The 16,316-nt window shown below is 34.8% G+C and overlaps 1 protein-coding gene across 4 annotated transcripts in view; it reads left to right on the top strand.

Moving 5' to 3' along the window:
* Positions 1 to 16,316, top strand: part of LOC145671241 (ciliogenesis-associated TTC17-interacting protein-like) — a 527,666-nt gene that overhangs the window by 97,431 nt on the left and 413,919 nt on the right. For 3 of the 4 annotated variants that reach the window (XM_081740150.1, XM_081740147.1, XM_081740146.1), the window contains exon 3: positions 3,565 to 3,700. The exons of the other annotated variant lie outside the window; for it this stretch is intronic. In XM_081740150.1, the coding sequence (XP_081596276.1) occupies positions 3,565 to 3,700 (136 nt within the window). The remainder of the gene's footprint in view (positions 1 to 3,564; positions 3,701 to 16,316) is intronic. 4 annotated transcript variants of the gene reach the window in all.

Raw genomic sequence — 16,316 nt, 5'->3', positions numbered from 1 at the left:
GTGTTATATTCACAATTTAAAAATTCAGCACCGGGAATACAACTTATCACAACCTCGTCAGCCTTTCTACTTGGTGCAGCCCTTTCACCTGAGGCAACACGTAATTTGTTAGTCGAGAAAACTAAAAAGTTAGATTTTTTCTTGTCACATCTGGCTCTAGTCTCCGCACATTCAGCTTTTTATCTCCTTCGTGCGTCGTTCTCCATACCAAGAATAATATATTTTTTTTTTTTTTACGCTGATCTACTTCTTGGCGTGAAGTCGATTTACTAGAGAAGTTTGACACCGTTCTGAAATGTGGACTGGAATCGTTACTCAACTGTAACCTAAATATCAACGCATGGATACAGGCCTCCCTTCCAGTTGATTCTGGAGGTCTTGGTATTCGTCGGGTTGTAGATTTGGCGTATCCTTCATTTTTAGCGTCGTTCTATGGCTCCCGGCTTACCATTGAGATACTCCTCAACCAACTGAATGAGCCTCACATAGAATCCGATGTCCAAGACTGCATATCTGAATGGTCTAACCTAGTTAGTTTAAGCCCTCCTGAAATAACGGGCAGAAGTTCACAATCAATTTGGGACAAGCCAATCATCAAATTATATCAATCAGTGTTATTACAAGAAGCAGAGAGTTAAGAGGATAAGGCTAGACTTCTCGCCTCCTCATTATCAATTTCAGGTGCTTGGCTACAGGCATTACCTTCACACACCCTAGGACTGCACCTTCCAAACGGAAGTTTTCGTATTGCAGTTGCATTTCGCCCAGGAGTAGACATCTGTGAATCACACAACTGCTCTAAATGTGGTGCATCAGTCAATCAGATGGTCTACACGGTCTGTCTTGTATAAGTAGCTCCGGAAGACATGTGAGGCATTCAAACGTGAATAACATTATCTAGAGAGCACTCACATCGGCAGAAGTTCCATCTGTTCGTGAACCTGTGGGGTATAACAAATCTGATGCCAAAAGACCAGATGGCATGACGCTGGTACCATGGAAGAGGGGAAGTATTCTTCTCTGGGATTTCACCTGCTCTGACACTTTCGCGTCATCTAATCTCACTCTTTCTTCATCTCGAGAAGGAGGTATTGCAGCCCGCAGAGAATGCGAGAAAAGAAGAAAATATAAAGATCTGTTCGATAGATACATGTTCGTGCCTGTAGCCATTGAATCGAGCGGCATTTGGGGCCTCGAAGGGCTCAATTTCATCAAAGAAGCAGGCCACCGTATTCCACACCTTACTGGTGACAAGCAGGCTACTACTTTTCTGATACAACGTATCAGCATAGCAGTTCAGAGAGGAAATGTGGCTTCCATTTTAGGTACATTGCCTCCTGGAAAATTATTAGAAGTTTTCCTTTTATAACTGACTGTTCAGAATTTACTGTTTATCTTTCTGTAAAAAAATGTCAAATATATTTTAATAAATTACATTGTTAATACATGTTAATTTTCAATGCAATTTTTTACAATTCTATTGATCTTTATATTTTAATAAATTACATTGTTAATACATGTTAATTTTCAATGCAATTTTTTACAATTCTATTGATCTTTATATAAAATAAAATCAAATAACAGAAATTTGGAAATATTCAAAATACATTAATAGCCTTTATGCATTTTTCTTTTCTATCACTTCTAATAATTTCTCCCATTGCTCATGTATATTTATACCCCTTGTCCAGTTCATTAAGTTCTCCTCTTGTTCTTTCTTTATTCTTCTCGCTTCCTTCCACTTCCTAATAATCTTTCTTTTCTCTCTTTCTAAACCTCTAGCCCCTTCCCAATCTATCCTATGTCTCGTTTTTTTCACATGTTTGTAAATAGCATTATTTTCTCTTTTCATTCGAACATCATCTTTATGTTGTTTCAATCTGTCCATGAGCCTTTTTCCCGTCTCCCCTATGTATTTCATGTCACACTCACTACATTTCACTTCATAGATAACTCCTTCTTCTTCTTCCTCTAAATTGCTTTCCCTCCTTTTCTTTTTCTCCCTTATACACCTCAACAACGTTTCTCCTCCTTTTCTATATATCTTAATACCTCCTTCTCTTAATAACTTCTTTAGCACTTCCGTCTTTTCTCCTATGCTCTGAATTCCATACCACTTCTTATTTTCTTCCTCTTCTTTCTTTTTTATATTTTCTTCTTTTTCTTTCCTTTTATCTGTTCTATCCGATATCCATTATTTTCAAGTTGTTTATAGAAATTTTCCAAATCTTTCTTCTTTCCCTCTTCTTCAGTATTGATGTTCTGTATCCTCCTTTCCATGTTCCTAATTAAATTCTTTTTAGTTTCTTTGTCTACATCACTTCTCCAGTGACAATAAATACCTGCCCAACACGTTTTTTGATACCAACTGGTAATTACTTTCTCACCTTTCTTCTCTATCTTCATATCCATAAAATTGATGGATTTGTTTTCTTCTACTTCTAATTCTAACCTTATACCTTTTTCATCTTCTATGAGTTCAACATATTCCTCCTGTTGATCTCTATTCCCTGTCCATATGCCTAAACAATCATCTGCATACCTGCTAAAGAAGATTAACTTTCCCTTTGCTTCTTTTGTTACTTTTTTCTTCCACTTATTCATCACTATTTCCGCTAAAACTGGACTCAGCTTGGATCCAATACTTAGACCTTCTTTTGTCCTTACTAGTCTTTCTCCAATTATACAGTAGCTATTTTCCCATAACGTCTTAAGCGCTCTTATAACTTTTTCTTTTTTCCATTGACCTCTAACTTTCACTTCCATTTCTTCTTCTATCGCCCTTAAAACATAATCTATTTTTGTACTTGTGAACATGGCTTTAACATCTACACTAAACATTAACATGTTCTCTTGATTCCACTTAATATGATCTAGCTTCTTCTTCAATTCTTCCATGTTCTTAATTCTGTATGTCTCTTGTTATTCTCTGATTTCATCCATTATCTCTCTTAATTTTTCTTCTAGTGGCTCAAAATAGTTATCTCTGCAGTCCATTACTGGTCTTAGCTTAATTTCTTTCTTATGTATTTTTGGAAAACCTTTCCTGATAGGAATCCTTCCTTTTTCATTTATCAATTTTTTAATCCCTTCTTTTTTCCCTTTTTGTACTATCTTCATCACTTCTTCTTTCATGTCTTTGTTACCTACTTCCTCATATATTACTTTTTTTTCTATTAACTTATCTCAGCGACCTCATAAATAAAGCAAACTGATATTCTACTCTACTTTTCTATTCTACTCTGGGATGTGTCATTCAAATTAAAGTTTAATTTCTTAATATTCCAAGTTCCAATGAAATCCACAGAACAACATTTAAATTTATAATTTAAAATTTAATTCCACTGAATAAGTTTTTACATAAAGTTGTTCGTTATCCTATTCAATTGTCTTAGGTATTATTTCTAAATGGTTTCTTCAAATTGAAAGTGGAAAAGTAATAAGTTATGCTTAGTCTATTTGGGGATACACTTGAGAAAATAATTTAAAAATCAAACAAATGAGCACCTGAATACTGGCCTGATAATTTCCTCTAACTTAATTTTCTCTATTCTTTTTATCTAGGTTTTAGCCAGTTGTATTGCCATGATGTTATATGTATCTATGGGATGCGGCTTTGCATACTCTGCAATTCTTCTCCCGCAACTAAAACTTCCAGAAAGTCACATCAACGCAACTGAAAATGAAATATCTTGGATTGGTAAATAAGTTCCCGATTATTTTGTTTTAAGATTATATATCAACAGAGCCGTAGCTAGAAATTTCGGCACCCCCTACATTCACCATACCAAATGTGTACCAAGGGGTGTACCATTAGTACAAAGGAAGCAGCTTTTGTTGTTATGCTATGCTGAATTTTTATCAAGCTGCTTGGACAGACCATTGCTATATCTAAAAATGATCATTATGTATTCTTTTACTAATAAGAACTGTTTTCAAGAACCTTTTTTGGACTAAAACTTCACAAAACTACTTTGGTTGTATAGAAATCCACTCGGAGAACAGTTATGGAAATTTACAGCTTTTTACAACATTTCATACTATCGATAAGAAGTGGAATGTCAATACATTAGAAACTATGTGCTTTTAAAATGCTCGAAATAATAGACAGCATTAATTTCTAGTAATAATTGTAAACTTTTGCAATTTGATTCTGTATATGACTACACAAATAGCATTTTAATTTCAATTTGTTTAATACCAGCAATTAAACAGGTTGAATTTGTTAATGACAGACTTCCATTTATTACTCTTAAGGTTGGTGGTGTGATATTATTGTTTTCAATGTGCATGCCCCAACAGAAAATAAGGATGACGATATATAAAAAGACAGTGTTTACGAAGAAGTAGTAGAACAGGTATTTGTTAAACTCCTGCGATGCCATATGAAAATTCAATTAAGGGATTTCTATGCGAAAGAGAAAGAAAGTCTGCATGACGAAAGTAATCACAACGGCGTTAGAATCATGACCTTAGCAACATCCAAAAATAGGGATGGCCAATTCCGGAATTTTTACTTTACGGAATCCGGAAAGTAAAATCGGAAAATTCCGGAATTCGGAAAATTTCCGCATTTCGGAAAAAATCCGGAATTCAGAAAAATTCCGGAATTCGGAAAAATTATTTTTTCTTTTTGTAATCCTAAGAATTTTCAAATCCAAACGAACAAATTTCCTTTTTGTAATCCTAAGAATGTATGATGCAAGTTAAGCAGAAACTTACATCCTAAAGTATACACTAATCAATCTTTCCATGGTTAATGAGATGTAGTCCAAAACTACGATGTACTCCTAATATTTAATTTTTGTTTTACTGTGATATTGTCCAGAGGTAAGATATATATCACACTGAGATAAACAACTTGACATAATGAAGATGTTATCATACGTAGTTTTCCAGAAAATCGTGAGAAACGAATTTTTATGAAGTTAAAATATGCGTCGCTTGTTGCCAGTGTGATGCAATTGATAACTTTTATGCTGGAATAGTCTTATTATTATTATTATTATTATTATTATTATTATTATTATTATTATTATTATTATTATTATTATTATTATTATTAATCGTTTATGTTCTGTAAAAGAAAAATATGAACCGTTAAGTAGTAGATTTTGTCTGTTGTTTTTTGATATCTTCTAACAGTAATAACAAACTGCTTGTAAATACGCAATGATTATCAAGGACAATGGCATATTAATGTAAGGACTACTCTGCAGACTAGCAATAAACAATAAACAATAACAGATAAACAATAGTTGCAAAAAAAAGTAACTAACTTGGGCACGTCAGAATGTTCGCGAGAGAGACGCATTGAGACCCTATAGCAAAGAGCGTGGTGTTATTATTACTCAAAGGGTCGTACGATGGAGGCATTAACGTTAATGTTAATGGCACTAATGAGCACTTACTTGCTCTAACGGTTAACCTCTTTTTGAGATGATTCTTAGAAGTGGGCGTGTTGGCATGCAGTTAGAAGACTTATATCCATTATTTAAAAAGCACACGTTATCTGTGGAGTACTAACGATTTGCATCACTATCGAACACTAACGTAGCACTAGCGACGTTTAAAGTCGAAATTGGAGTCTGACATATGTGGCTTGTCAACTTCACGGACATTATATTTTCCTTGAATGCGAGAATTTTGCGCCCGGGAAATTTGCGCCCTACCACAAAAATAGGAAAAAATGCGCCCTTAATATATTTGCACTGGGATGTTTGCGTCCTACCCCAAAAAGAGGAGAAAATGCGCCGGCTATATATTTGCACTGGGATGTTAGCGCCCTACAATTCAACTTATTTTTGTATTGTGTAAAGTAACCTCCACTCACACTTGAACTAGGCTTGCTTCTCATCTCAGTGAGTTACTCCATCCGTTATAATATTCCGAACAAATAAAAAAAAAAAAAAAAATACAATTTTAGCTCACTAAAGGGCAATCCATACAAATACAATTTTTCATTATACTACAAAATTTACAATAAAAGTATAAATGACTGATATATAATTATTTATTAATATAATCAAAGAGTATAATTTAATCTACAAAAGGCTGTTTGGCTCTACCCAGATATCTCTGTTCACAATCCTTGCGAGTTGTTTGGCTTTTCAGGACACAAAATATAGAAAAGAAAATTTAAAGTGAATGTAAAATCAGTTCAGTAATATTATCAAGAAAACTATGTACAGTGTGTTTACTTGCTGGAATTACACTTCAAACACACAATTGCGTTCAGTCGTTCTTTCAGAAAAAATGTTCCGGGGAGCACACTTAGTATTCCGGAGGGGGGTCACTGCTGATACTATTCTATTTATTATTATATTATAGATGTATTATTTTGGTCTCCTCCGAGGGGGCACTCTGAGAGCTCTGGGGAGGCCAGTGTTCCCCAAAATCATCTCTGGAAGAAGCAGTGATTGCGTTGATCCGTTGTGTTCTTTTGGCTTATATTGAAGTTTATTCTCCCCTTATATAGCCACAATGAAAATAAATCACAAATGGCATGGTTGTGGGGGGAGGATTGTTTATGCTGTAATGTCAGCCCCTCCGAGCAAATGCGTAAGCTCCAATAGGTTCTTTTATTTCGCAGGGCTCAAACTTCCCGGTGGAGGTACATCGCAGGCGCAATTTTCCCTGTTCTTGAGGTAGGGCGCAAATTTCCCAGACGCAAAATTCTCGTCCCGTTCGAATGACCTCGGAAGACTATATCTTTTTCAATACTTTTGTATATTCTTTTACTCGAGATTTCTTCATAGCTTCTTATTAAAATACTAATATATTCTCATTTTATTGTCCTAACCAATCAATATGGGTATGTTGTCAGTAAAATATTTACATTGATCGAGCCTCTGGTGTGTAACCACAGTATTTCATATCATCCCCCCCATTAGAAATCTTGGCTAAACAAACCAATATATGTTGCCAATAAAATAGTTTAGAATGATTGAGCCCCTGGTAAATAACCACAGTATTTCGTGACAGACCCCCCCTTTCCTATTACCATATTCTAGCTACGTGCCTGACTCAGCTAATTCTCTACATTCTTTACCAAGCACACATTTTCTAAAGCGGAAAATGCTCTCTAAATACCTAAGCTCATTATTTTCAGCAGATGCACAAATTGGGTAACATTCTATCTACACGAATGTTTTATATGTCGATTACTGGAAACCGCTTCTCGCTATTTATTGCCATATTTACTATACAATGATTAACGTTAAAACCGGAAATGGTTGATTCGTACCGCTTCCGGTTTGAATATTACGTTCATCAGGGAACTCGATTCTTAACTATTGATTCTGTACATCGTGGCCAAAATTGATGGTAATCCATCAGATAGTTCTTGAGACTGTTTGTTTCACTGACGGACAGAATGAATATATGGCTATAGAGTTTTGATAAACTAAACTCGTTAATGAGTGATGATGGAACAAATACAAGAAAGGGAACCAAGAGTAGGCCTACCACCGAGAAAATTTTCGAACACAAAATTAGCCATCGAAAACCCACATGTCCTGGGTTAGAATACCATAGATGAAAACTCTACTACTGAGTCATCAATCACCCGCTTATTAGTTTTTTATTATATTAATATAAATTAATGAATGCCTGCTTATGTTAATTATTGAACAATTACATTGTATACTTCGTAAAGTCAAAAATTATAAATTTGTATTTACTGTACATACAGTGACCGCAGAAAGTGTTCGTACACCTATGCTATTGAAACGAGAATGCCTGCGAAAAAGAAACAGAAAATTTAAAAAGTGTAATAACACACACAATATGAATAATGAAAACTAAGCTTTATGAATATATCAATAAACAACCACAAAGACAAGTTTAATGGTCAGAAAGTAAATAAATACCGTAGAAAGTGTACAGAGTAGACGCAAAAAGTAATCGTACACCTGACGTATGAATACGAAACAAAGATACCACAACTGGGGTTCACTAGTATTCACCTGAGTATACACCTCTGTATAACATGACGAGTAACAGAATGAGTTTAGTTGTGAATAGGAGTGAAAAAACTGCACAGTGGGCTGTCAAACTGGGAAGCAACCGAACAGAAACAACTGAGGAGACAAGAAAAGTAATTATTAAATTGCATAAGAAGGGTAAGTCTTTGAGAAAGATAGCAAACCTTGCAGACAGACCTCGTTCAACAGTACAAACAATAATTGCGATGTATAATGTTTCTATCACTGTGTGAAAAAAAAAAAACTGGGAAGCCAAGAGTGTTGAGTGAACAAGATAAACGTTACATTATTAGGGAAAGAAAAAAGGTTCCGAAAATAGTGCTGTGGATCTGGCTGTGATATTGGCAACGGATCTGGAAACACGCGGTGTTAAAGTATCAGCCAGTACAGTGCGGAATATTTGCAGGGTATCATGGTCGGATAGCCAGGAAAATGTTCTGGGTGAACAAGACAAATCGTATAAAGAGACTAAAGTTTGAAAAAGAGTATAAAGATAAGGGATCAGGCTTCTTTCTGGAATAGGGTCATATTTTCGGACGAAAGTAAATTTAATCTTATCGAGTCCAATGGGAGGCGTGTGGTATGGCGCAAGGTGAATACAGAGATGAATCCTCAAAATCTCGTCCCTAAAGTAAGACACGGAGGAGGGTCCGTGCTCGTCTGGGGTTGTATGAGTGCCTCAGGAGTGGGTCGTCTCCACCTTATCGATGGAGTGATGATCCACAAAGTGTATATTAACATATTAAAGGAAAATCTCCATACTAGTGCGCAGAAGATGGTTCTTGAAAACAATTTATTGTTCAGCAAGACAACGACTCCAAACATACAGCGGAAAATACTCGATTGTGGCTACTCTATAATACCTTGAAACAGCTTCGCACACCTCCCCAATCCCCAGACATGAACCCCATAGAACATCTATGGTCTGTTCTGGAGACAAGAATCAGAAGGCACAGCTTCTCTACTAAAGAAGGCCTGAGAAAAGCTATTCAAGAAGAATGGGACATAATCAGTCCCGAAGCTACAGAACTACGAACTACTACAGGTGAAATCAATGCCACGAAGACTACAGACAATCATTAACGCACAGGGTAATCCCACAAAATATTAAATAATGTAATATACTTTATAAGCCTTAATTCAAGCATAAGTGTACGGTGACTTTTTGCGTGTACAAAAAAGGAATTCTCTCTTTTCTTCTGAACAAAACAGTGATTGTGTTTGTTTGGCCTTTCTCTTGTATATAGAAATAAAATGTATGAATGTGTAGTTAGTGATGTGAGGTGGAAAATTTTCCGCTATATTTTTCCGGAAAATTTTCCGTTCTAAAAAAATATCAGCAATCAAGTAACAATTCCTCAGCAACCATATTTTTTTTGAATTCATGTACAGAAATGTAAAAAAAAAAAATGAAAGATCGTTTAAAGAATCTGAAAATTTTCATCGCTCAGACAATTTTCAGTACTATGTAGGAACAAGTGAAACAATTTTTCATGAATCGAAGAATTGTCTGTCCTGTACAGTGATGAAAATTTTCCGGTTCATAAAAGCATACTCCACTTATTCCTACATCGTTGTTTAGCCGTGATGTGAGGTGGAGAATTTTCTTCTATACTTTTCCAGAAAATTTTCCGTTCTTAACAAATATCAATAATCAAGTAACAGTTCCTCAGTATTCATAAAATTGATTGAAATCATGTATAAAAATGTTAAAAAGTGAAAGATCGTTTAAAGAATCTGAAAATTTTCATGGCTCACATAATTTTCAGTACTATGTAGGAACAAGTGAAACAATTTTTCATGAATCGAAGAATTGTCTGTCCTGTACAGTGACGAAAATTTCAGGAAAATTTTGAAACGGAAAATTTTCCGATTTATAAAAACATACTCCAATTATTCCTACATCGTTGTTAAGCCGTGATGTGCGGTGGAAAATTTTCTTCTATATTTTTCCGGAAAATTTTCCGTTAGTAACAAATATCAGTGATCAAGTAACAATTCCTCAGTATTCATAAAATTGATTGAATTTATGTATAGAAATGTTAAAAAGTGAAAGATCGTTTAAAGAATCTGAAAATTTTCATGACAGACAATTTTCAATACTATGTAGGAACAAGTGAAACAATTATCATGAAACGAAGAATTGTCTGTCCTGTACAGCGATGAAAATTTTCCGGAAAATTTTGAAACGGAAAATTTTCCGATTCATAAAAACATACTCCACGTATTCATATATCGTTGTTTAGCCGTGATATGAGGTGGAAAATTTTCTTCTATATTTTTCCGGAAAATTTTCCGTTCTTAACAAATATCAGTGATCAAGTAACAGTTCCTCACTATTCATAAAATTGATTGAAATCATGCATAAAAATGTTAGAAAGTGAAAGATCATTTAAAGAATCTGAAAATTTACATGGCTTACACTATATTCAGTACTATGTAGGAACAAGTGAAACAATGTTTCACAAATCGAAATATTTTGTGTCTTGTATGGAAAAATTGAAGAACATTTTGAGTCGAAAAATTTTCATCATTTTGAAGCAATAAGTAAAACAACTTTTTGTGAATCGGAAAGTTTTATTGCTCTGTAGAAACAAGTGAAAGGAATTTTCATAGATCGGAAAATTTTCATCACGATGTAGAAACAAGCGGATGTAGTGAAAAATTTTCCACCTAACATCACTGTACATAATATCCAAAACTGTCCGAATTATGAAAAGTATTTTCACTTGCTTCTTTTGCTTTGTTAACGGAAAATTTTCCGGAAAAATATAGGAGAAAATTTTCCACCTCACATCACGGCTAAACAACGATGTAGGAATAAGTGGAGTATGTTTTTATGAATCGGAAAATTTTCCGTTTCGAAATTTTCCGGAAAATTTTCATCGCTGTGTAGAACAGACAATTCTTCGATTCATGAAAAATTGTTTCACTTGTTCCTACATAGTACTGAAAATTGACTGATCCACGAAAATTTTCAGATCCTTTAAACAATCTTTCAATTTTTAACATTTCTATACATGAATGTAATCAATTTTATGAATACTGAGGAATGTAACTTGATCACTGATATTTGTCAAGAACGGAAAATTTTCCGGAAAAGTATAGAAGAAAATTTTCCACCTCACATCACGGCTAAACAACGATGTAGGAATAATTGGAGTATGTTTTTATGAATCGGAAAATTTTCCGGAAAATTTTCATCACTGTGTGTAGTCTTAATTCTGGTTATATATATATTTTCCACCTCCCGTTCTCATGCTAGCTGTTTTCAATATAAAGTATGCACGGTGTGCGAACACTTTCTGCGCTCACTGTAGGTATGTTGACAATAAGCGAATGTTATTAGAATATTCGTTGAGATTTCTTTTCCGTCACTGCCTTTCGCCTGGTTAAAAAATAGTTTGCAGTGCTTTGGAGCAGCTCCAGGTGGGAACGCGATAATGTTTGAGGCATACCGGAGACTTTTTTGTGTGTGAAAATAAGACCTTCCTCATAAAGCAATAAATAACTGCAGTAGCAATTGTTTACGTAAGTGATAAAGACATATCCAACTACAAGAAACTAATACAGTATATATATTCATTATTGTTTCTCTTTGAACAGCTACTAGCTAGGGATGGCCAATTCCAGAATTTTTACTTTCCGGAATCCGGAAAGTAAAATCGGAAAAAATCCGGATTTCGGAAAAATTCCGAATTTTTTCTAAATTCCGGATTTTTTCCGAATGTCGCATTTTTTCTGAATTCCGGATTTTTTCCGAATTCCGGATTTTTTCTGAATTCCGGATTTTTCCGATATCCGGAATTTTTCCGAATTCCGAAATTTTTCCGAATTCCGGATTTTTTCTGAATTCCGGATTTTTTCCGATATCCGGAATTTTTCCGAATTCCGAAATTTTTCTGAATTCCGGAATTTTTCCGAATTCCGGATTTTTTCTGAATTCCGGATTTTTTCCGAATTCCGGAATTTTTCCGAATCCCGGATTTTTTCCGAAATCCGGAATTTTTCCGTATTCCGGAAAGTAAATTTTCCGATTCCGGAAAACAAAATTTCCGGAATCCGGATTCCGGAAAATTTTGGCCATCCCTATCCAAAAACCTTACCGTGAAGAGTACAAAATTTCCACATCACGATGTTCATAAATACACATGGACCTCACCAGATGAAAGAACACACAACCAAATTAATCACGTTTTAGTAGATACAAAAGACAGTCTAGCATAATTGATGTTCGGTCGTTCAGAGGACCTGAGTGTGACACTAATCACTGTCTGGTAGCAACAAGAGAGATTATCATTGAGTAAAGGAAATATTCAACATCTAAAAACGAAGAGGTTTAGTTTAAAGAAATCAGAGGAGAACCAAGCTAGAGGGGAATACCAGATTGAAGTGTCGAATAGATTCTCTGTTTCAGAAGGTTTTGAGAGTTCTAGTGTTGAGGATACTTAGGTTCAAATTAGGGATAGCAGTAAAATTTCAGCAAGAGAAAAATGGGGCACGCGGAAATACGTAGGAACAAACCATGGTTCGACCAGGAATGCATTAAACTAGCGGAGAAGGGGAAACAGGGAAAATTAATGAACTTGAAGATAATAGTAAAAAAAATCGAGACGTATAAGGGCATCATCCAATTTAAGAAAGGGTACCAACCTTGTGCGTATAATTTAAGGGGATCGCTCTTAAACCTTAGGTTTCGCTTAGGTTTCTAACGTAAATTTTAATATGGTAATTTCTAACAAAGTGTTGCATGTAATGACTTGAAGTTTTTAATAGAAATACAGAAAAGCCGTATAAATCCAACCACGGTCTCCAATTTACGTTACATGCGTTAGATTAATTGCAATATGTTCTTCAGTAAATTTGGCAACAGATGATAAAAAGTATGCTGTAAAGTGGAGAGGGGGGGATTGCTGATCATCTGTTTGCTTGTTAGCGGTTTTTAAAAGGACGATCTTACCAGAAAAATCATGTTGTCATTCTCACTTCTCAGTGGTTAGAATGGCCTGGACTGGAAGAGCCCAAAACCACTTCTTTCTTTCTTTCACGGTTTGTTTGTTTCTTCCACCCCTACAGTCACAAGAAGAAAACTTGTTTGGGTGAGCATTTTGGATTAGCAGTGTAAAAGTAAAAAGTAAAGGACAGAATGATACCACGAACGGATTAAAGGGAGGGGCGGTCACACCCTTCGAGAATATTTCAATACTTTGAATAATCGGAGTAAGAAACGAAAAATTGCTTAATCTAATAAGAAAAGTTTATTGAAGTGTGTAGATCAAAACGCATTTTAAGTCTCACAGCACTGTATTCTCCTTCCCTTCCTTCCCCTCCCAATCCCCTTCCGAAGGAGTTCTACGGGGATTTATGAGTTAGATTTCTGGGTGTCGGCATCTATGGCCATGTTAGCGCGTCACATATAAGGGATGACGTCCCTCGGCGATCACACGGAAAGGGAAGAAGGAAAGAATTGGGTACGGAAGGAAGCGGCCTGGGATCTCTATATCATTCACCACCCCGGTATTTGCCTGTTGTGAATGAGATAAACCCAGGAAAACCTTATTCAGGATGGCTGGCGTGAAAAAGCTTTTTAGACAATTTCGACCGAGTGTCCCCACCGGGAATCGAACTTGGAACTGTGCCGAAGGAGTTCTAGTTGAGGATAATTTCCCTCTTCTTTTGTTTCTCTGTTTCATATTTAGCCTTTTAGTTATACTTACACTTTCACTTTCCAGCCTTGATCTTGACCATCTCACTCGCTCAGCATCATAGCTAATTCCGGTGAGGCCTTAGGCGAGAATGGTTTAAGAGTCGTCCCTTCCCCGTTTTTCTAATTGCTTATTACAATAACATTTATCAAAATCAATTAATCTCAACGATGTTATTGGTACTAAAGGAAAGAAAGGGTTATACACATTGATCATTGCAATCATAAAACAAACTCGGCGCCGCCTGTCGCCTATGCTATAGGGCTATATCTACGAATAGACGAAAAGTTAGTTTGAAGCGTTATGTACTTTTTTCTGTAAATAAATCCGAATTCATAATTGTTTCTAGTGTTGCATCGACAAAAGTGAGTGCCAAATCATTTTAGGCTCCTTGGTCTTTGCGAGGTCCCTAAAGATGCAAGGCTCTGTGCAGTCGCCCACCACTTGAGACGCCTCTGCAGTAGCACACATTCCTTCCTCGTCCACAAAATCTCCTCCTCCTCCGCATCGTCAATAATTGAATACCGTCACGTGAATTTGTTCCTCGTGTATTTGCTTATTAGCGTATTGGAAGAGAAGTTCAATCCAGAACTTTAAAATTTGTTCGTTCTCTGGGGTGATGTGAGTAATGTGAATTAAGAAAGATACACATAATATGCAAATGTCAGAAAAACTTGATATCAATTTGAATAGACCTTTTACGTAATGTTTATTTTAGAAATGAAAAACTTATACAAATCTTTCGAGCATCAGAAATTTAATGTTAAATAGTGATGAGCAGTGATGAAAATTTTTCGACTCATAAAAACATACTCCACTTATTCCTCTTATTCCTACATCGTTGCTTAGCAGTGATGTGAGGTGGAATTTTTTTTATATTTTTCCGGAAAATTTTCCGTTCTAAACAAATTGTAAAAAAAGTGAAAGATCGTTTAAAGAATCTGAAAATTTTCATGGCTTAGACAATTTTCAGTACTATGTAGGAACAAGCGAAACAAGTTTTCATGAATCGAAATATTTTCTGTCTTCTACGGAAAAATTGAAAAACTTTTTATGAGTCGAAAGATTTTCATTTTAAAGCAAAAGCTGAAACAACTTTTTGTGAAACGGAAAGTTTTATTGCTCTGTAGAAACTAGTGAAAGGAATTTTCATGGATCGGAAAATTTTCATTGCGATGTAGAAACAAGTGGAAAAACTTTCATAAGCCGGACAGTTTTGAATATTATATATAGTGATGTTACGTAGAAAATTTTCCACTATATTTAACTGCACATTGAGATATAAAATTCAATTCCTATAGAGGAAAATTAGACAGCAACAAATTATAATTTTCCAATTAACTTTCGGAAACCATAAAATTTTCTAATATTTCAAGTTGGGCAGTAAAAATTTAGACAGTGTTTCTCTCTCTCTCTCTCTCTCTCTCTCTCTCTCTTTCTCTCTCTCTCTCTGTGTGTGTGTTTGTGTGAAGTGCAGGGAACATACATCGAGTTCGTACAGAACAAATATCCCATTCCAAATTTAAAATTTAACAAGAAATCGAAAACAAACCTTTGTGAATATATCACTTATTTGAAAAACAGAAAATTCCACTATTTCTTCATATATAGGCCTGCCTATGTAATTACATAACTACATAAAAGTTCCTTATGAAGATTATTTTTGTAACAGAAAATAAGAAGAAATGCTTTGATTTTATTGTGTTTAACACTCGTAAATCATAATTTCAATATTTTAATTTTGTATAATCAACATCTTAGAGTAGATATTTGTATTGTAAAACTACTATTACTATGTATAAAAATGTATTGGAAATAATGACGATTCGATAGAAGAAGTACATACATGTATAAAAAGAAATATGTTTTTTTTATTTTGTAAATTAAAATTAAATTACTCGTTGCTTTTAGAACGCAGTGCTAATAGTGAGCTTTTTACGTTTCTTTTATTTTATTGGAAGAACTACTACACAAATCAGCTTCCTTATTAGTTATATTTTAATTTCTCTTCTGAATGAATATATGAATAAATACATGTTTATTTCCAGAAAATGGTCAGTATTTGTTTTCATGAGTTACTTAAACTCGAATTTTGGATAGTTAAAAATTTACTGTAAGCACTTTATATTATCTCTACTTATTTATAAATGTTGCAGTATGTAAATCTAGAAAAGTAGTAAAGCTATGAGAAAATTTCGTTTTACGCGTAATAACTGACGAAATATAATTTTGTGAAATCAATGATGGATTCTGAGGGAAGAACGCATTGAAGTTTTTGAAACATTTTTTGAAGAAATGGAGAATCGTTAGATTTTCACTTCATGAAACTTTTTAAGACAATATTTATAACCAATAAATTTTACGGCTAACCAACGATGTACGAATAAGTGGAGTATGTGTTTATGAATCGGAAAATATTCATCACTTTTAATAGATTTAGATTTTAAATAATAGAATGGAATATTTGTAATTTACGAACTCGATGTATGTTCTCGGCACTTAACATAGAGAGAGAGAGAGAGTTGAATTGAGTTGATTTTGAATTTAACGTCCCTTTCAACAGCGATGCTATATGAGACGGGATCAACTGATTAACCTGGAATCCGAACTGCATGAGCTCCCGCCG

Source organism: Thermobia domestica, chromosome 15 (genome assembly GCF_964235325.1).
Source record: "Thermobia domestica chromosome 15, izTheDome1.hap1.1, whole genome shotgun sequence".
Taxonomy (NCBI): Eukaryota; Metazoa; Arthropoda; class Insecta; order Zygentoma; family Lepismatidae; genus Thermobia; species Thermobia domestica.
The sequence above is the reverse complement of the archived record's forward strand: the minus strand, read 5'-3'. Positions and strand labels throughout refer to the sequence as shown.